At 41.4% G+C, this 22,374-nt stretch overlaps 1 protein-coding gene across 4 annotated transcripts in view; it reads left to right on the top strand.

Annotated features, from left to right (window-relative positions):
* The window catches only part of SLX4IP (SLX4 interacting protein), a 204,467-nt gene that overhangs the window by 113,066 nt on the left and 69,027 nt on the right, over nucleotides 1-22,374 (top strand). For all 4 annotated transcript variants that reach the window (XM_010355268.2, XM_030914527.1, XM_030914528.1 and 1 more), the window contains one exon: nucleotides 19,855-19,944. In XM_010355268.2, the coding sequence (XP_010353570.1) occupies nucleotides 19,855-19,944 (90 nt within the window). The remainder of the gene's footprint in view (nucleotides 1-19,854; nucleotides 19,945-22,374) is intronic.

Here is a 22,374-nt window from a genome sequence, read left to right as displayed (position 1 = left end):
GGAGGATCGCTTGAGCCCAGGAATTTGCGGACAGCCTGGACAACATAACAAGACCTTGTCTCTTAAAAAAAAAAAAAAAAAAAAAAAAAAAAAGATTAAATAAATGTGGTGAGTCGGTTGCAGTGAGCAGTGCTTCTGTGTCATCAATTAGAAATATTGGAACAGTTTGATCTTTCAGTCTCCTGTTAGTTCAGCCAAGGAAAGGAAAGGCAGAGAGCCTTGTTTCTTTGCATGTGTGACACTCAGAAGCCAGCAGTTCTGCAGGCTGTTTCCTAAGGTCTGGCTCCCTTGGCAAACATTACCTTGGCTGCAGGTAACTTTGTTCTTTGTGAATAATGCCAGCCTGGCCACCGTTGCCCTCTTCTGGTAAGGGGCTAATGCTACAAATGTACTGAGTTTTACAAGGAAGGAAAACTCAAGCTCGTTTTTCACTTTGGTCAACTACTCTATGCCAGCTGGCATAAATCCCTACAATGAAATGAATGTTTGGTTTAAAATGTAATGTATACTCAGACCATGGAACCATGTGAGGGTCTAACCTTATTTACAGTTTTGGCTTTGAGGACTACCTTGGGTATCCATATCATTTCCCACAGTTGGGCCACTTTCTGTTTGGCAAAAAACATTTCTTTCAGCCTTTTCTCTGCCTGTGAAACCCTGTCTGGCTGCTTCATTAGCTAACACATGTGTGAATTTGCATCATTGATAATGGCAGCAAATGCAAGGAATATGGTTTTAATCAAATTTTAGTATCTAATATCTCTGAAGCTTAGGGCACAGAACATTAGAGACCTGGGATAAACAATTCATATTCAATAGGAGCATTTTAGTGTTTCTTGGTGACATATTTACACAATTTATAATTTAGAGATGAGTTTATGTTACATGGTAAAACTTGAGAATATGTTGAAATAACGCACTACATTGGGAAGGGGCAATGAAAATATGGGGCTACTATGGCAGTTTATGCAGGAACTACTTTAAGGGCAGTCCTTGTTGCCCTACCTAGTGCTTAATTTTTTGTGACCAATCTTTGGTTGGCACCTCCCTTTCCCTTCCCAACTGGGAAGAAGGTAAATACTCCAGTCAACTAAGTGGGCTTTGTGTTTAATGGAACCCACAGTGAATACTTACAAAGAAAACACTATTTCGTGAGGCATGTACTTCCTTACTATAACCCTTTTTAAAATTTAGATTCCTAAGTAATTCATTAGGTTGCAGTTTGGCCCGAAGAGTATCACAGATAAAAGCTAGCTACCATACTCGTTTGGATTATTAGGATCTAAAGGCATAATGTTAATCTTTTTAAGCTGGGTCAATTTGCTATTTAACATTCAGTTGATTCATGTAATTTTTCTAGGAATTGAATAGCAACAGGAAATACGTCTAATATCATGATCTCCTTATGACATTAATAATACATGAGAAGAATCTTAACGTTTTGCCCCTATGCAAATACCCCATGCAAATTACCCAAAATAAAAATGGTTAGGTAACAAGGTCTCTCAAGAGAAGGGACAACATGATCATTTAGATTTTGACAAAAGTAATGAGATAGCCTATTTTTAAAATGTTATCTGTTCACAATTCCTGAATTTATTTTTTAATTCCTTTTTCCCTGCCTTCATCTCTTCTTTCCTTGGTTTAGGCCCTGTTAAAAGCTAACAGTGATGTAAGAATGCTTTATAGAACTGGGGTAGTTTGTCAGCTGGCCAGGTGATGAATCATGGAGTAGAATTCTTTCTGTGACCAAATTAAACCCTAATCCCATGAAGAAAGCCCTCATTGACAACTTCTGGCAAGGTAAAGACTAAGAGGACCCTTTCTTTGTTGTTCCGGGCAGCTGGGAGGATGAGCAGCATCCACACTCTTTGGCTGAGTGTTTTGTAGTACCTCTTTGACCCAGGGCCATTTGTCCCTCTTTTTCTTCCTCCTCTTGGCCTTCGATCCCTGCAAATTCTCCAGGGCTAAGTCAGCTGGCTCCATGCAGAAGCTTTTAGACCAGGGTTTCTCTACTTTGGCACTAATGACAGTATAGACCAGATGATGCCTTGTGGTGGGAGCTGGCCTGTGCAGTATATGATGTTTAGCAGTATTCCTGGAGTCTACCTATTAGATGCCAGCTGTGACAGTCCTAAATGTTTCCAGACATTGTACACAGGGAAGAGGGAACAAAATCACCTCCTGATTAAGAATCTAAAATTACAGTTCTAGATTCTTATTGATATAGCCCTTCATCTTTTTTTTTTTTTTTTTTTTTTTGAGACAGAATCTCGCTGTCGCCCAGGCTGGAGTGCAGTGGTGCCATCTTGGCTCACTGCAACCTCCGCCTCCTAGGTTCAAGCGATTCTCCTGCCTTGGGCTCCCGAGTAGCTGGGACTACATGTGCATGTTACCGTGCCCTGCTAATTTTTTGAATTTTTGGTAGAGATGTGGTTTCACCATGTTGGCCAGGCTGGTCTCAAACTCCTGACCTCAAGTGATCCACCTGCCATGGCCCCCCAAAGTGGTAGAATTACAGGTGTGAACCACCGCACCAGACCTTCTTCTTTGGCTGTATTATTTTGAGGCAAACTGTATTGTCACATTTCACCAATAGGTGCTGATTCATGGCACACAATGGATTGTGGCCTGAAGGTTTCTTAATTTAAGGAATTAAGGGTGGGGAATAAGTTTCCTGTTGGGGACTAATGCCCAAGGCAGAGTTAATCAGGAGGCACATACCAAAAATAATTTAGTGTCTTTTTATCTCACCAAATAAAAATACTCAGTTCCTTGTTTGTTAAATTAGGAACAGGCACCATAAAACTTTATTTCATAAGAATAATTGTAAAGTTTTCACTTGTCACATTAAGGCAGAGGTGATGAAGGAATGGTACAGGCAGGCAGATGATAGATGAAGGCAAAGTAGAATCTGATTTAGAAAGAAAAAAAGGCATTCAAGGAGGATAGAAAAGAGACTGAAGGAAGAAACATTAGAAGAATTTGAGTGTTTTGGAAATATTATCTGCTCCTCAGATAGTTGTAGGATTGGCGTGAAAATGTATCACTTGTTACCTACCACGTTTTAAAGGGGCTAGAAGACTTATCAGTGTTCACAAAGCATGAGTTGCTCTAATTAGTAAATCTGCAGGGAATCCTGTCTAAATAGCAGAATTGGAGTGGAGGGTGACATTTGCAGGTGCAAAGAGGCTCATTATATTTTGGTTTGTTAAAAAAAAAAAAAAAAGAAGAAGAAAGTGATCATCACCAGCAAGGGCAGGTGGAATCAAGCAGACACCAGAATCTGCCTCCCTATCTCTAATGTGTAAGGAAAAACAAGGTAGTTTTCTGCTTCTCTTTTTCATTTTATGAGTGTGAAAGGTATGGAATTTACTTAAAACAAGGAATAATTATTAAACTGTTCAGGGTATATGTAGTCTCCAGATTTAAATAGTTGAAGGTAACCATCTCAGCAGTGGGTCTCAGCCCAGCCAGTGCATTAGAATTGGGTAGGGAGCTTTTAAAATATACTGATACCCAGGCCCCACCCCGAGAGTCTGATTTGATTTCATTGGCGTAGAATTTGGACAAGTTATTATTTTAAAAGCTCCCCGAGTGATTCTGAGGTGCTGCCAGGGTTGCAAACCACTCTTCTAGGCCAGTGAATCTCAAAGTGTGGTCTCTAGACCAGCAGCATCAGCATCACCTGGGAGTCTGTTAGTAATGCACATTCTCAGTCTCACCCCAGGTTTAAGCCTCACCGTGGGGCTGAGCTTTAGCAATTTTTGCTTCTTTTTCTTTTTTCTTTTCTTTTCTTTTTTCTTCTTTTCTTTTCTTTCTTTACTTCCTTCTTTCTCTCTCTCTTTCTTTCTCTCTCTCTTTCTCTCTCTCTCTCTCTTTCTTTCTTTCTTTTTTTTTAACCTAGCCGAGCACAAAGCTAATCAATGTGTGTTTTTAACAAGCCCTCCTGGTGAATCTGATGCTTACCCATGTTTGAGAAACACTGTGTCAGGCGATGGGTAGTGGTGTTTTGAAGACATCGAATCCTGAGAATCAAGGGTATGTAATAGTGGATGCTGGCAATATTGCTCTGAAGACAGTGCTATGGTCTTGAGAGTTCATGTGGCTCAGGAGGCTCTTCACTTATCCCAGGAGGATGCCTGGGAGATGTAACTTTCCACTGAGATCCTTTATAAGGTTTAATTGCTAATGTGTAGGTAGCAGCTGATACTGACTTGCCCCTCCCACTCATTTCAGCCAAGCTTTCAGCCTCACTCTAAATATTCTTAATTAATGATCTTCGGCTTCTGAAGCCATTTCATCAGTGGTCTCCTGTCCCAGCACGTTTCCCCTTTGAGCATTCCTTGAAGAGGGTGTTATTCCCAGCAGTCAATTAGAAAAGGAAAGTAGAGGTGGCTCTAAACAAGTCCTGTGACCAATTAACAACCTCCCTTTATTCCTCTTTGTAGTTCTCTAAAAATGGGTCAGAGGAAGAAAAACTCAGCTCTCACCAGCAGACGTCGCCTGTGTTTGTCTAACATGCTTCTGTCCCATTTCAATTTCCTGCCTTAGGCATGAATTGGTTGAAGATTCCCTTTGAACTCTTACTCATTCTGTAGAAATTCTCTGTGATTAAAGTAGTCATAGGATTGTTTCCTGAGTTCTAGAAGCAGAGCAGAATAGTGAGGGAAATTCAGCGCCAAACTTTAAGGTTCATTCTCAGCAAAACTAAGGGTTTATTTTGCATTGGATGAATTTTGAATTTTGTTTTCTGATTTGATAAAGCTGAGTGAGGGTGAAAGGTGAAGGGAAACAAACTTCTTAGTCCTTTACTTGTCAGTAACAGTTTTTATTGCTTCATTTTCTGTTTTCAAGGAAAACACCTTTAAAATAAAACAATTCTATTGGATCAGCACCTTCTTTGGTGAAGTTCAAAGAAATTTCCCAGGTTAGTCCCTATCATTCCCTTACATGTAGTCCTTAGGAGCCTTCTGGAATTCCCTGCAGGATGGGATTCCCCTTACATCACTGGGCACTTCCTATTATGAGGTTCCCGATGTTGCTTGCCCTTTGTGGTTTTAGTCTCTCACTAAAATAATAGAACCAGGATTTCTGAACCAGGAGTCATTTTAAGGAAGTGTCTAGGCTGTCCAGTGTGGCATTGACTAGTTTACATGTAGCAATTTAAGTTAGTAAATTAACTGCTTATTAACCAATTTAATTAGAAATAAAATTTAAAATTCACACCAGGCTCATTTCAGATACTAAGTAGCCACATGTGGCTTGAGGCTAAGGTACTGGACATTGTAGATATAGAACATGTGCATCGTCACAGAATGTTATTGGACAGCAGTGGTCAATTTTGTCATCCTTGTTAAATAAGATACTGAGACTGAGAATGATGTTTGTTAACTACTCCCAATTAGTTAATTCCTATTTGTGGACACTGCACTCTATGTTTTCTTTTTGAATTTAATCATAACATCTCTGGGAGGGCAGGGGTTATTGTCCCCATTGTACAGATAAAGGGATTAAGATTCAGAGAGACTGAGAAACTTGGCTCTGGCTCTGTGGCCAGTGAAGGGGGCAGCCAGTGTTTGCACACATATGTATCTGTATGACTCTGAAGCCATGCTTTGTATGTTAAAGTGTCACTAAAAAGTCAAGTTCTCAGATTTTTGAGGTCTATAACCCCACATTTTTAGGTGTAAACTAAACAAAAAACCAGGAAACCAATGGTGCATTGGATGGTTGAAGTAACTAAATCAGTCCAATGCAACAAGCCAGCAGCAGATCCTTTTCTGTGTAGTTTTCGTTACTCCTCACAGGGAGACCAGTGGCCTATGGTAACAGTATAATATTTATTCAGTTGCCCATTTTAATGGGCTTTGTGTCAATAGAGTTTTCTGCCCTGGGTTGAGTGGCCAGCACACACCCCCTGCAGCAGATCACTTCTTGTTTGAAAAGCCCTGCTGGTCTGATTGTCTTCCTTAGGTGGAGCCAGTACCTGTCTCCTTGTGGTTTCTCTGCTTCGTCTGGTTCTGTATCCCTTAAGGCCCTAGAGAACTAAGAAGGATTATTCTTCCACTTTTGAAAGCCCTGTTAATACTATATTATCCTGGCTATTCTTTTTTAGGTTAATCATTTTCCTTTCTTCAGCTGATGCTCATGACATTTTAAAGTGTTGCTGTTATCCTGATTACTCTCATTTGGGCACGTGACAGTTTGTCTCAATTTGAATATTGAGAGTAGTTGAGCACTAAATGTGTAAAGCCTCATCCTGTCACTTTTCCCGGCCACTGCTGTTAAGGCGGCCTAAGATGAAATTAACATCATTTACAGCCACGACACTGCTGCCTGCTCACAGCACTTACTCTTGACTAAGAATGCCTTCACTTGGGCTGTTAGTTTTTTGGAGCCAAATGTTATATGACCCTTACATATATCCTAGTTACATTCTCTCTAGTTAGATTCCCTCTGAATCACAGAGGTCTGGTTTTAGGGTTTTGTTTTGTTTGCCAGATCCAGTTTTTGCTACCCCAGATATTCACTATCCTCTTCTGTGCAGTGTCATCCACCTGTTTTGTGGGTATGTCCCCTTTATATTTATCCATGCCAGTGCTGGAAATGCAGACCAAGACCAGGGTTGAGGAAAAAGTTGTTCACCATCCCCATCCAGGTTGCTGTTTGGCGATTAGTGGGTCCTGTGGTTATGGCTGTTTAACTGGTTATGAACCCACCTGTCATTTCATCCACTTCTATTTTTCTGTTGTTTTATTCAGGACTCACTTGTTCATTCTTAGATTCATTTCTTTAATATTGATTGAGCTCCTACCATATGCCAGACCATTTTGAAGGTAGAACTCTTAGGGTTTGTTAATAGATTGGATGGGCAATATGGGAGAAAGAGAGGCATCAAAAATGACTCCAACGTTTTTGACCTGAACAACTGAAGAATGGAGTTACCATTAGTTACCATGCTTGAGGGTAAACATTAATAGTTTAGTTTTGAACCTGTTAAGTTGTAGGTGTCTATTTGACACCCAAGTGGAGATGCACAGTAGGCAATTGGATATATGCATCTGCAGGCGAGAGGGAGGTCCAGGCTACAGCAAAAAGACTAGGAGCTCTCAGCATGTAAACTGCCCAGTGTCTGAAACCTTGAGACTGATGATAGTACAGATGGAGGCAAGGAGAGGTCTAAGGACTGAGCCCTGGACTCTCCAGTGTTTAGAGGCTGAAGTGATGGGACACGCCAGCAGAGACTGAGAAAGTGTGGCCAGTGAGGTGGGAGGAGAACCAGGAAAGCTGACTTCTGGTGTCCCAAGAAATCAAGGAAAGCAGGAAGTGAAAGATCCACTTTGTTAGATGATGCTGAGAGGTAGAGTAGCATGAGGATCATGAACTGGCCATTGGGCTTGGCGACATGCAGATCATTGATAACCGTGACAAAAGCTGTTTTAGTGGAGTAATGTGAATAAAAGGATGTCATGAGGAACTTCATTTGATTCCTGGCTGAGGTTCACGTGTGCTTTGTCAACTGCCTTCACCAGTCATGGCAGCTAAGAATATTGTCAAAGAAGAAAATGAGGTTAGTTTTTCATAACTGGGATTTTCTTCAGGCTCTCCCCTAATAGTCTGTTATGGATTAAATGTATAGCTGTAAAATCCATCTTTCTCTCCTTTTTGAAAAGTGCAGCATCATTTGTGTCTCTCTAGGTTCTCCATGTAACTCTTGTGCTCCTCCTCATCCCAGTGGTCGTGCCAGGCTCTGGTGCCCTGGGATGGATTCCTCTGAGCCCAGTCATCTGAACTCATTAAAGGATTTAAATGCAGTTGTCTCTGCTCCTTAATTGTTTGGAGTTCACAGCTCCCTTTCTTTTTCATTTCTGGCCTTTCCTTTCTGTTTCTTCCTAAGGCTCTCCCTTCATCCAGCAGGTAGATTTCTTTTTCCCTTTGGATTTTCATCATCTTTATCATCCTAATTCAGAGGTGAATTTTGAAGATGCTCAGCAAGGCATTATTTTATCTGTGGCTCTCACGCTGGCTACACATCACATTCACCTCTGGAGAATGTTTGTTTGTGACAGGGTGTCACTCTAGTTGCCAAGGCTGGAGTGCAGTGGCACAATCTTGGCTCACTGCAGCCTCGACTTCCCAGGCTCAGATGATTCTCCCACCTCAGCCTCCTGAGTAGCTGGGACTACAGACGCACACCACCATTCCTGGCTAATTTTTTTATTTTTAGTAGAGATGGGGTTCTGGCATGTTGCCTAGGCTACAGTCGAACTCTTGAACTCAAGCAATCTGTCCGCCTTGGCCTTCCAAGGTGCTGCGATTATAGACGTGAACCACCATGCTCAGCCTTGTTTTTTGTTTTTAAATAAACTCATAATTTACACTAAAGGAACTATTTTCTTGTAATTATGATAAAACAGTGATTTTTTTACTTGTGAGTTTTACAGTTGAAATATATTCTGGTGAATATATTTCCTGTTGTATAACAGGGTGAAACTTCGTCAGATTTTTTTTTTCTTCCTTTCTATTGTAACCTCAAAAAAAAGTTACTGTATTCTACAGAGAATGCTATTAGTATTCTTCCAGGATACAAGGGGGCCTGTAGCAGTGGCTCTTAAACTTCAGCATGTGCCAGAATCACCTGGAGGGCTCGTTAAAACACCAGATCCTGGGCTCCCTCTCTGTAATTGCTGATTGGTTAGGTCTAAGTAAGATCCAAGAATTTGCACATCAAATCAGCTTCAGGAGATGCCTCGGCTGCTGGTACTCTGAGAACCAGTAGTCTAGGTTCGAGGCTGTAGTGGGTAAATATCCCTAAGGTAATACACACAGAGAGCTTTCCTGAACTAGCAGAGCCAGGATGATCAGTGTGACGAAGGGCACAAACAGGCCTAGCATTTGACTTTGTTGGGTCTCTCTGAGGTTCTGGTAACCCTGAGCCCTGAAATAGTAGAAACTCCTCATTCTGAGGTTGTGTTTTAGTTTACAGCCACATACTTCAATGCTGTTTGTCTCCTGTAAAGGTCACACTTAGCCCTATCTTTGGCCTGTCAAAGTTGACACCCACTTTGAAAGAGTAAATGTGTGACCCCCTTGATACACAGTACTCATTCTGTGACACAGCTGTACATTAAAAAACAAAAAACAAAACAGTACTCATACAATACTAATACCCCAGTAAAAATTAAATGACAGCTGGATTGAGCAGAGAGTACCTGTCATAGCTTTATCTGGCAAGTCCTTTGTTATATTAGAAAGTAGATGAGAGCCAGGCGCGGTGGCTCATGCCTGTAATCCCAGCACTTTGGGAGGCCGAGGCGGGCGGATCACGAGGTCAGGAGATCGAGACCATCCTGGCTAACACGGTGAAACCCCGTCTCTGCTGAAAATACAAAATTTAGCCGGGCGTGGTGGCAGGCGCCTGTAGTCCCAGCTACTCTGGAGGCTGAGACAGGAGAATGGCGTGAACCTGGGAGGCGGAGCTTGCAGTGAGCCAAGATTGTGCCATTGCACTCCAGCCTGGGCGACGAGCAAGACTCCATCTCAAAAAAAAAAAAAAAAAAAAGAAAGTAGATGAGAAGATTCCAGGGAAAAAATACCACTATGGGGGGATTCCTTAAATTATTTTACCTATAAACAAATAAACAGTTCCTCTAAGTCATCCAGAATCCCCAAAGTATTTATCAAAGAAGCTTTGGTTTCACCCACAGAGGTAGGAAAATTGTGCTACCTGTCTCTCCTCTTCCTTCCTGCTTCAAGAAATCTCCCTCCAAGACTGGCCACCCTTTAGAACAATTTGCCATCCTAGATGTTGATCACTAGGGGAATATTTACAGGGGTTTTCTTTGACTCATATGTAGTTTGTCGTAAATTCCTCTAACTCATAAACTGAAAAGCTTTTCTTTCATGTCAAGATTTTTCACAAATATTAAAGAATATTTTCTAACATGTTAATTCTTAGTTTAAAATCAAAGCCACATTCCAATGCCTCATGATCACACATGTTAGATCAAGTTGTGGACAAAATTTGTGGGCGCTGATATTCCTGTTGTTTCCCATACTCCACTTTCAGATTATAGATGCCATAATTGATACAGAACATGCTCCTGACCAGCATACATGTCACTAAATATGAGTGATGCTTGTGTCCCAGCCACTTCACACCCTCTGAAGTCAGGGGCCTTCCGGACGAGTACATTACAGTTTCTGTCAGGTTATCTTTTCATTTCATGTGCTTTCTTGCAGAAATATGTAAGAGGAGAGTTCATATTTTTACTTGTAATGTGGTATGATTACAAGCCATCTGCTCTTTTTCATAGAAGCAGTGTGTGGCCAGAGTAAAACCATGCAGAAGAATTATGAGGCATTTATTGACTCTTAATAGGAATTAGGTGGAAACCTCTGCCCTACCTATTTGTAAATCTTGTGGAACTGACAGTTCACAATTCATTTAAAATTCTTTGGAGTTTGAGACAAATTCTACCTTTGGGGAAAAAGAAAAGAGAAAAGCAGCCAGTATTTCTTCCTTGAGCCTCTTGTGTGGCTGGCACGGTGCAGAAGCCTTATGCCCACATTGTGTCATGTCATCCTCAAAATAACCCCATCAGGTAGTTTTCATTGCTGTCTCCATTTTTACATTGGAGGAACTTACCCTGTGTCTCAGAGCCACTGAGGCTCAGGGCTAGGATTTGAAGTCAGGTCTGTGCTGAACCAAGCCACTGTTTTACTCATTGCCACACCTGCTGTGTCTGTGCCACTGACCAGTCAACTAAGGGAAGGTACCTGCCGGTTATACTTGAAAGAATCATGTCCTGAAAACCATTAGGGAGGGTGTCTAAAGAAATGAAGTCAGTTCTCATCTTTCAAAGGGAGCCCCTGAAAACCTATTCCCAAATGTACTCTTCATGCAGTGATGGCTTTGAGAGTTTGTGATTCAGCCTGGATTTCTACCCCAGGGTCCCAGGGGCATATGTTAAATTTAAGTAGCCCTTCATAATAACGTGGTTGACCATTGCATTTTTCCAAGCAGTACTTTGCCTCCCATCTCAAATCTTACCCAGGGAGACCGTGAGCCACCCTATAGCACTCTGGGTCAAAACACAAAACTCTTTCTTAATAGGATACTAGAGGTGATTTACTGAAGGACATCACAGCCTCTTACTTGATTTTCTCCTCCTTTTAGAAGCTGCTGTCTAAGTCATTTGTTCGGCTTTTCCCTCATCTTTCTCTTTCCTTTGTGTTTTACTCTTTATCTTTGTAGAATCCTTCCTAACCACAGTCATAAATCTGTTGTGGAAAACAAGTGATTGGGAAGTTACGTGTCCTTGACCTGTAGTCAGAGGTCCCACAACAGACACTAAACAGGAGATAGGACCTCCCTCGCCTCCTGAGTCCTTTTCTCCTCAGACAAGTCACACCTTCCCAAACAGCCCTTTAACCCGAAAAACTCAAGCTTAAAGAACTAGTCATCCATTTGCAACCAAGGAAGTTCCCTTTAATGGGTCTGGATTCACATTGTCAACCAGGGCTTTGTGCTTGCATCTTGTTCTGCCTGATTGACTGGAAAGTGGGGAAATAGCCATTCCGATTCATGAGTGACAGTAATCTGTGCATACCTGGGGCAACCTTAGTTGTAAACCATGAGCTTGATTCTGTAGCGTTTTTTGTTCTGAGTTCAGGGTGCAGGTGAGAGGGAGATAATCCCTCCTAGAGAGAGAATAAGCCAGCCACTTAATTTTCATCACTGATGTATGTTTTCATTTAACAAACACTCTTCACAACCATCTGTGTGCCAGACCCAGTACTAGACATTGACAACCCAAAGGTAACAGAAAGCAGCTCCTCCACAAAGGCCACCTGGTAGGTGACCCATAATGGACTGACAGAGGACAGCATGAAGTGCTAGTCTCAGTTTGGCTCTTTTATAACCTCCACAGGAGGACAGACACTGTGTGTGCAAGTAGAATCCAAGTAAATGGTTGCAAGCCAAAATGACCAGGAGATGAGATCTTAAAGGGAAGGCATCTTGAAGGCAGTTTGGTTCAGTCCACTTATTGTGTATATACAGAAAGTGACAGTAGAGAAAGGAGGGTGGTACAACCCCCCCTAAACTGGGGCATCATTAGAAGAGATTCATGGTCTTGGGACTTCCTGTGCTAGGCCGTTCTCCAGGCCTCCTTTGTGTGTTATGATCTCAAATTCAGGCTGTATCTAATTCTGTTACTGAGATTATGGAGTGTTCCTTGTACCTGACCTCACAAGTATTACCAGGTTGGCAAGGCACTGCACCAAACAAAACCCAGTCATGATCACCAGTGATCTCCTAAAAGAGAAAGAGTGCTTTTAAATTTCTCAGTGTTTCCAGAACACCAAGGGGTTTAGTGTCTGCCTTTTGGGTTGCCACGAGAATTAAATGCAAGAATGTACAGAAAGGGCCTGACACAGTGTCTGGCACACAAGTGCTCCATGAATCTTAACTATTGTTATTGCTAACTTGTTCACCATTAGTAAATTTTTGCAATTGGACTAAATATATAGTATATTCCAACAGAATGACTCTTTATTCTCCCATCCCCTGACCTGTCTGTGAGTTTACGGAGTATGCCATCCAACAGGTATGCTGGTTCCCTTTCTTAAATGTAAACTACAAGCTTGGATTTCCTGGGCCAGTATTTCACATGAATAACAGGCCAAGGGAATTCAATTGACAGAACACTTGCATTGACTTTTCTTCAGCTTTTAACTATCTGGATAGGGATTCTTAATGTCAGGAGACTTCTCTTCCTACCCTCACAGCTCTACCCCACCTCTCACAGGGTTTATTGCTGTCATCCTCTCCTGCTTTCTTTTCTTTCCCCTCCTCACCCTTTCTTCTCCCTAACCACCCCTCCCACCTCGTTCTTTCTAAGGTGGGGCTTTCACTGCTTCACTGCACTTGGGTTTCAGCATGGTGCTCTACAGTGGCAGCTTGAGTGTTTGAGCTCTCTGTACCTGCGTTGGAATGGAATTAGACAGGGAATCAGGCTGCCCAGGGAAGGGAACTACGGGACTCTGTTGAGAATCCCTGGTGCAGTCACCAGGCACTAAGGCATAGGGTGTTTTAGGGCACATGTGGCTGCCATCGCTCATCTAGAGGGTATAGGGGCCAGCTCTCAAATAAAGGGGAGTGGGTTCCAGGCTAGAGAGCCTAAACGTGCTCCCACATGAGGCTGGAAGTGTGTCCTGAGTAGACTTCCACAGGCGTTAAATTTCCTCAGAATAATGTCTGGCAATGTGGAGTCTCTCAGATCTGGATGTGATTCCTGGGTCTGGCACTTACTGCCTGTGTAATCTTGGACTAGACCTTCCCGAATTCAACTTCCTTATCTATGAAATGCAAATAATCATTGTGCTCCTTCACCAGAGTGGCAAAGATTTAATTGAATGCTCTGAGTAAAACTTAGCACAGTGCATGGAACATAGGTGCTCTGTAAATGGCAATCCATATTTTAAACTGTGGTTGTTTAAAAATCACATCACTATAAAATTTTATGCTGTAAGATATATGCAGTTTATGGTAATATGAAAATATTTAATATGTTTTCTAAAACTTTTTTGTAAAATTTGTACTTCCAGGAAGAAAATTTCCATGTTTTCTGAGGAGGCCTTTAGGAGAAACTCCTTCTAGCTGTAGTATCAGAAATGATTGAGTTATCGTCAGCATGGATTCCTTCTCATCTTCTTGACTCTGATTGGTGCTGTATTTTTCACATTTGTACCTAGGAATCTGAGAGCCAGATGTTGCAAAGACTTGGGACTATGGTGGGAAGTTCGTGCAGGTCTGTCATTGGTTTCATCTTACATTTTTACCCTTGTTTGCCTTTACTTATTCCCTCCATTTTTAATGTTTGCCTTGTTACTTGAAGCTGCCTTACACCCTCAATGCCAGGTGGGTGTAAAATGCCAATGACGATTTGTATGGCTTCTCAGCAACAGACGCATGTATGTAAGCTGCCTCTGGAAGCCCCGTGGGTGTGGTAGAAACTGCCCACATGCCTTGGGCCTCACCCTTGTCCTTCCTCTCCCTCACACCCAACCACATCCTCTTGCTTCTGCCTTCTGAGTATCCCTCAAATGTGCCCCTTCCCCTTCACCTTGAGATCACCTTGCTTGGTCTCTTATTTGGGTTCCTGCAGTGACTTTGAATCTGTCTGGTTCCAGTGATTTCCCCTTCCCCGCCCATGTTCCACACTCCTACCCAAGTGAGCCCTCCAGCCCACCAGCCACCTCGGTCTGTCCAAGGCCCCTCTGTGGCCTGAGCCTTCCTGCCCCCTTGGCCCCATCTGCCAACAATGCCCTGTTTTTCTGCATTGAGACTCTTTTCCATCTCCAAAGCACGCGAGCTAGTCAGGCTCTTTCTCTGCATGGGGTGTTGTTCATTTTTCCTTCTGCACTGCTTGCCCTGTTTGTTAGTACTTGACTGCGACACCACCTTCCCTTCCCTCACCTTCCTCGGGCAGAGCTGTCACTCCACTCCCTCTGGTCCTTGGGTATGTGCCGTGGTCACACACGCCACAGTGCCCAGCTGCTGCCCCTCCCTCTCTCAGGGCCTGGCTAGTGCCCCTGTGAAACTTAGCAAGTGTTTCAGATGATCAATGAGTGTGTGAGAGAATGTGGGGACCTTTCTACATCTCTTAAGAGTTCTGAGGCTGCTCCAGAGATGGCTTTGTGGGTGAGAAATGTTAATATTTTCACCCTTATTCTTATATTTAATATAAACACAGAAGACAAGACCTCCCACCTCTGAGGACTTAGAAATAGTGTGAGTTGCACCTCTGGAATTCTTAGGAAAGAGATAGGAAAAATAACGAACACGCTCAGTTGGCAGTGAGTTTCCAGTGAAGTAATCCTAAGATTCTTGTATTCCCATTTCACAAAATATGAAAAATGACTGGTTGTTGTTGGTGATGGCAGAGTTGTTGCTACTCCAGAATAGGGAGAGAGGAAGTTGTTCTATGATGTATCAGTGCACTGGGCCGAATAGGAATGGCTTTGTCCCCGGAAAGGGCTTAGAGCTCTCCCTTTGCGGACAAGGCTGTGATTTGCCCAATACTTGGGGCTAACTTGTTCTGTCATTTGTTTTTTCATTTGTTCTTCCTTTCATTAAATATTAATCATTCACTGAGGGCTGGTACTGTGTTGATCACTGGGGATACAGGGTTGGCAGAGGTATAGACCTGTCTCCATGGAGCTTATAGCCTAGGATGGGGGCCTTACCTGGACCAGTCATTTAATGTAGAGATAAATAATCACATGAAGAATGGGCTGGTCCAGAGCAGGGAAAGAGAAACTTCAGAATACCTTCACAGAGTTGGCCACACTCCTACTAGGGTTCGAGGATGCATGGGAGCTCAACAAGAATGGCGGCAACGAGGCAAGTTGTAATGTAAGCCAAGGATGAAAAAGTCAGGCGCAGGAGACAAAGACGTGGACCTCATTAGAGGCTTGTGACTTGCTGCTCTGATCTACAGCAGGAGTGGAGTGATCCGATTTGTAGGTTAGAGATTGCCCGGATATGCACTGAGGGTTCATCCAGGACACCGATAGATGTGACTGTAATCTTCCAAGTGGGAGAAGATACAAGCAACAGAGCAAGAGAGAAGCGTGTTTGAGAACTCTCTAAAAAATTAAAATGGACAAGATGCGTGACTGATTCCAGAGGGTTAGGGAAAGGGAGGAGTTGGGGGTGACTCCCTGGTTGTTGGCTGAATCCTCTGGGTGGAAGGGATAGAAGCCAGACCAGACCCTGGCTGGGGGACTCGCAGCCCAGTGCATGCGATGTGAAGCTATTCCTAGCAGCCTGTTGATTGCTCAAGAGGTGGCTTGGCCTCTGCAGAGTGACCAGTTCTGGGCGGAGAAAGAAGTGATGGTTACCGTGTTGCTCCTCTCAGAAGAAAGCTGGAGAGCTGATCTTCTGAGACTAGAAATAACCGTCTCCTAATTAAGGAGAAGGAGAAAGGGAGGCTGTGCTGCTGGTAGTGTAAGAAGCTCTTTTTTTTTTCACTTCTGTTTTCTCATGAGAGACAAGAAGAAAAGCTTTGAGAGCAGGGAACTTTGGAAAGGCAGAATACCTCTGCCTAGTGTGGGAGGGAGTTCAGAGAGCTCAGAACTGCAGGCTGCGGAGGGAGAGCCCCCTGCGGGGGAGGGGACTGCCTACCAAACAGTGGAGGTTTCCAGAAACCCCAGGAAAGTCTGATCACCACAGGAAGATTTGACAATTTATTTTTCTAAAAAGAGACATTCTACTCAATCTGTTTATTTTCAAACTTAGATTAGGTTATTTGTGATCAGGATCACAAAATGGTGAGAAAAATACCAAATTGGACCTTACTATTAGGTTAATTCTTCAGAAAGCTGCTGTTACAGTATCAATTCAAGTTGCTGAAGCTTAAGATTCCCCCCTTCCCCCCCCCCCTTTTTTAAAGAATTAGTTTTGCGGTGGTGAGAGGGTTACAAGAAAAAAAAAAAAAAACAGAATTAGTTTTGCTAATGAAAAGGTAGCAGTGAACTTGGTTTAGATTAAAAAATCAGGAACGAGCAACTGTAGGAACCTGCAATAAAATGTGTTGAGACATATTTTACCACTTTGGAAGGGCTTTTATTCCAGAATCCCTGGAACTTCAATGGGCTTGTGATTGAATTCAGAGGCCAGTGTACTTGCATGGGAAAAAGTTACGTCTTTATTGTGACCAAGTTCTAGTAAATTTAGTTTTCCTTTTTATTATGAATGTAGGATTCATAATAAACATATGAATAATGTTAGCAGTATTTGTCACCATTAGAAATTATAGCTCTTTTCATATTGCATTATGGTTGTTGCAGATAATGAAGATACCATTTATGCTTATCACTACTTCAGATTTGTAGTAGTGCTGGCTCCATCACTATGTGACAATACCCAATACCTTAATAAACAAGTGTATACATTCCTATGCCTCAAATGTTTCTTTTGTTAAGACAACTGGACTTCAGTGTAATTGGTTTTCTTGTTAATCCTATGTGTTGTGTTTCATGCATTTAAAAATATTATTCCGAGCAAATTTCATCAGCTTCACAGTTGACTAAATAAGTCCATGGCACATGAAAGGTTAATATTCCGTGGCTAAGATCCTGTAGTTGTGGCATGCGACCTCCACCTGGTGGCAGCATACTCCTTAAAGGTTAAATTCTATAACCAACAGTTGAGAAGAACTTTAACAGTATACTTGAGCGGTTTTCAAACATTTTTTATTACAGCCCACAATAAGAAATAGGCTTTCCATCATAACTGAGTACACACTTACTTACATTTCACAAAACAATTCTTGATCTTACCATATGACACATTGATATTTTGTATTGCATTCTAATATTCTCTTCAGTTCTCTTTCATTAAAATGCTGATTGCAACACACTGAACTGTAACACACTAAAGTGCACTCTTTTACATCCTAGGAAACCATCTTTCAACGTGCTTCACAGTTTATTACCCAGTAAACTTCATTTTGGTCTCCCACACATTTTCAGGGATGTAATAACTGCATTTTAAATAACTGCCAATAAGTATGAGTGCATTTTACACAGTGTTTAAAAATTGTTTATTATTGATGTATAATTTAAATATAGTGAAAGGAACTGATTACAGTGTATACATAACATACCCCGTCAATATACAGAGTATTCTTATCACATACAAACTTCCTTTGTGACAGTTCTCACTCAGTTTTTTACCCCCCTGAGAAATTACTGTTTTGATTCCTTTCATCACACATTGATTTTGCTGTTTTAGAATTATATATAGATGGAACCATACAGTATGTGCTCTTTTGGACTTGCTTCTTTTGCTCAACCTAATGTTTTTGAGACGAGTACATGTTGAGTCTATCGGTAGTGTGGTGAGTAGCGTTCCATTGCATGAATATGGCACAATTTGTTCTCCTGTTGTAGACTTTTGGGTTGTCTTCACTTTGGGTTATTATAAATAAAACTTCCATGAATATTTGCATACAAGTCTTTGTGTGCACATATACTTCATCTCTCTTGGGTAAATACCTGGGGAGGAATCATTGGCTCAATTGATAAGTAATGTACGTTTAACTACAGGAAACTGACAAACCCATTTGCCAAAGTGGTTAGACCATCTTACATTTCCACTGGGAAAGTATGAGAGTTTGGGTTGCTCCATATCCTTACCAACATTTCATGTTATGTCAGTCTTTTTAACTGTAGTCATTCTGGTGGGTATTGTAGTTGTATCTCTTGGTCATTTTAATTTTAATTTGCCTGATGACTAATGATATTGAACACTTTTTTCATTTTCTTATTAGCCATTCATTTATCCTGTTTGTGAAGTGTCTGTGCAAACTTGGGTTTTTTGGTTTTGGTTTGTTTGTTTTTTTTAAATATCGGTTTGTAGGAGTTCTTTACATATTTTGGATACTAGTCCTTTTTGCCAGATACATGTATTTATGAATACATAGATACATTTCTCCCAGTCTGTAACATACCTATTTATTTTATTAATGGTGTTTTTTTGGTTAACAGGAATTTTTAATTTTGAAAATTTAACAATTTTACAATAATTTTTCTCAATATTTGGTGCTTTCTGGATCCTAAGAAATCTTTTCCTATTCCAAAGATCAGGAAGATAGTTTTGGCTTTTTCCGTTTAGGTGTGTGATCCATTTCAAATTAAATTTTGTGTATAGCGTGAGGTAGGTGTCAAGTTTCACTTTATATTTACATTTGATGGTCTAACCATTTGTTGAAACTACTTTCCTTTCCCCGTTGATATATAGGACAGAATTAAAAAAAAAAAAAAAAAAAATACTGTCCAGCCAAGGAAGTGAAAAAACTGAACCTCTGGGTCTCATAAACCGAACCTCTGGGTCTCTCAGACCATCCCCAACCTTGGGGTCCCATTCCTTACCAAATTAGTTTGTTCACAGTTATCTTGTGGTTCTCAGAAATTACTTCACTCATATGTGAAGATTTATAAGTCAACAACTCTTCACAGGGTCTGTAACTGTGCTATCCAGTATGGAACCACTAGCTACATGTAGCTATTTAAATTTAATTTAAATTGTATTAAAAATCTAGCTTATCAGTTACAATAGCCACATTTTGAGTGCTCAGCAGCCACATATGGACACATATGGCTCTCTTACTGAACAGCATATATATAGAATATTTCCATTTTTTTCTACAGTGCTGGACAGCGCTAGCCTATAGAATAAGAACAGAGTCAGGCTTTGTACAGTTTTGTAGCATACTTTAATGAATTTTTTGTTTTGTTTTGTTAGCTAGCATTCAGTATCTATTTTTCTCTTCTTGCTTATTTCTCCTTCTTCCATGTTCCTATTTCAATTCTAAAGTGTACCGTCCTAGCCAATCCTTTTGTCCGTCTAAAAATGCAGTATCTTATATCTGTTCTTTGCTGCTTAGAAGAAAGAATTCCCCTGGCTGTGCATGGAATCATTCTTTTGTGGAGCCTACCTAGTACTGACCTATTTAACTTCTCTCAATGCTCGATGTCTTCCAACTGCTGCCAGGATGCCTGGACATCCCCTTTCAAGGTGCAGCCCAGAGACAGATTATTTTGTCTTTCCTGTCTTGATTAACATTGCATCTCTCCTTAGCATTTCTACTATAAATGTTAAACTTAGGAAAAGTAGTAGATTATGACCTGTAACCATGTTCTTTATTAAGAATTCTGTCTGGTAGTGAACTTTGTTGCCATTTCATCATGAGCAACCACATAGGAATTTGTGAGATTTTCTCTCATTGTTTGCTGGACATGAGCTGCACAGACACTGACTCTGCCATTAATGTCTTTCAGTGTGGGAATTTTGCTGTCCTCGTGGATCTTCATATCTTGCCGCAAGGTTCAAACAAAGATACAAGCTGGTTTTCTGAACAGAAGAAAGAGGTACAACAAAACTTTCTGCTGTTTAATTGCAAATAGCTGCTGCTGCTGCTGCTGCTACAGGAAATATTAGCTTTTTCCAGCTTTCATTTCTATTAGTGGGGGAAAATGTTGAGTATTTAATTCTTGAGAAACAATTTTATTCCCAATGACAGACACATATGCGCCCACTTTTTTTTTTTCCTTCAGAAACTGACACATTCATACACTTCATATGATACTCTATTATTTAAGCCAGACATTTTATACCTCTTTGTTTTGGGGGAAGGAGTCTATATATTAAAAAAGAGAAGAAGAAGAAGTTAAAGTGACTATTGCAGGTAATCAGGGATTTTAACCTGACTGGTTGTGAAGGATAGCCTGAGCACCTGAAGCAGGTGTGGCGTTTAACCCAAGGCTGAACCTTCACACCCATCTTAAAGCCTCAACTTTTATTTTCTATCATCCTTGCATTATCATGAGCCTTTGACAAGTGAGGAGATACTTGACCACTTCTCACAGTGGTCAGTCAGGAAAGCCAGTAGCTGGGGGCTTAGCAGAGCGTGATGTTGGACTTCACTGAGCCTCAGCCTCCTCACATCTGAAAGTGAAGAGGTTTGCCTAGATGCCAGATCCACTCCTGGTTCTAAGTTTCAACAGTCCCACCCAAGTGCTGCTTGTGGTGGAGGCTTACAAGCTGCACTGAGCTCTCACCATTACTTTGCCTCCTTCTCCGATCCCTGCTCTCCAGAGAGCAAGAGTAACCAGCTTGTGGCTTTTACATACCTTTAGAAATATCATTATCCATGATGTCCATTTATCACAGTTGCTTTTTAGAGTGAGAAATAAAAATAAAATGTGTTAAAATATAGTATATGCAGAAGAAACTATTGACAATGGTGGGGGGGAAAAAGCCACCCTTTTCTGTGATAATTGCTTTTAATCAGCTTTTGGAGATCACCAGAAAAGAGATCCCCACCTCCCAAAAAAGATTTTATAGGATAATACATTTTCATTCAAAGGATAATATTATCAAGACTTTGCTGTCATTATTTTACAAAGAATACCTGGTGACCTAAAGTTGAGGAAAGGAAGGCACAAGGTTCTGTATGGCGGGATTTATCATTCAGGTAAATAACTGTAGACTCTCCTCTTCATGACTTTTAAATATTTAGCAAGTCAATCAACATCTCCTACTGCCACTTACCTTCATATAATTCCACTCTTCAGCTTACTAACACATGTTGCTGTGATTCAAAACTATTTGCTCGTTTCCCCAAAGTGACCAATAGTCACCCAAGGGGACCTCACCCCAAAATCTTCTGACTTGGCTTAAATTAACAATGTTATAAATCCACCATTCCAGGCCCGTTCTCCATTCCCTTTCAGCTTTGGCACCTTAGACCTTTATCAGCCTTAGACCTTTCTTGTTAATATTGAGTCCAATTTGCCCAAGATTCAGTTAATTTGGAATACTTTAAAATAAAGCCCTGGGTGTGTGAATCACCTCATAGCCAAAGCATGAGGCTAGGTTTTTTTTTTTTTTTTTTTAAGGAGCCACATGCAGCTGCGTGGATGCTCATAGTACCTACTTGAGGGCAGCAGGGCATGACTTAGCAAAGCTGCACAGTGCATGACAGGACCTGCAGAGCAGTGCTGCGCTGCCAGCTGCAAGGGGCAGGTCACTAGCAAGCTGAGCTGGCCACTCAAAACCAAATAGTCAATTTGCTGCTGCTTATTTAATTTGCCCTTTTAAAATGTGTATTGGCCAGGCGCAGTGACACACACTGTAATCCCAGCACTTTGGGAGGCTAAGGCAGGCGGATTGCCTGAGCCGAGGAGTTCGAGACCAGCCTGGGCAACATGGTGAAACCCCATCTCTATAAAAAATAAAAAAGTAGCCAAATGTGGTGGGTTGTGTCTGGAGTCCCAGCTACTCTGCAGGGTGAGGTGGGAGGATCACTTGAGCCCAGGAGGTTGAGGCTGCAGTCAGAGCTGTGATCATGCCACTGAACTCCACCGTGGGCGGCAGAGTGAGACCCTGTCTCAAAAAAAACAAAAACAAAAACCAAAAAATTCGCTGACGTTAAAATTCCTCTGGGATCATTTGTGTGTGTGTACGAAAGGAGAAAAGCTAGTTGAGGAAAGGCTATGACTTTAGCTTACGTTCAGTGTCCCCAGGCTTTCATCTTTTTTATCATTGGATCCTCTCATGATTGGGATTTCATGAGCAACCAATTTGATTGCATTTTAACAGCCATTTTATATCGTGAAACCCTGAGAATATCCAGTTCCTTTTTAGAAAGAAGAACTAATTACATGTATTAACCATATGTTTATTTTGAGTGCAGCACGAGTAGTCTTTGTACCCAAACAGTTGAACTCAAACTGTTCCATTTGTAAACTTGAGGAAGCGAGCACAGCCCATTAGCCTAGAGATGCCCTGTGTATCTC

Source organism: Rhinopithecus roxellana, chromosome 13, assembly GCF_007565055.1.
Source record: "Rhinopithecus roxellana isolate Shanxi Qingling chromosome 13, ASM756505v1, whole genome shotgun sequence".
Lineage (NCBI taxonomy): Eukaryota > Metazoa > Chordata > Mammalia > Primates > Cercopithecidae > Rhinopithecus > Rhinopithecus roxellana.
This window is presented reverse-complemented; position numbering and strand designations above follow the sequence as displayed.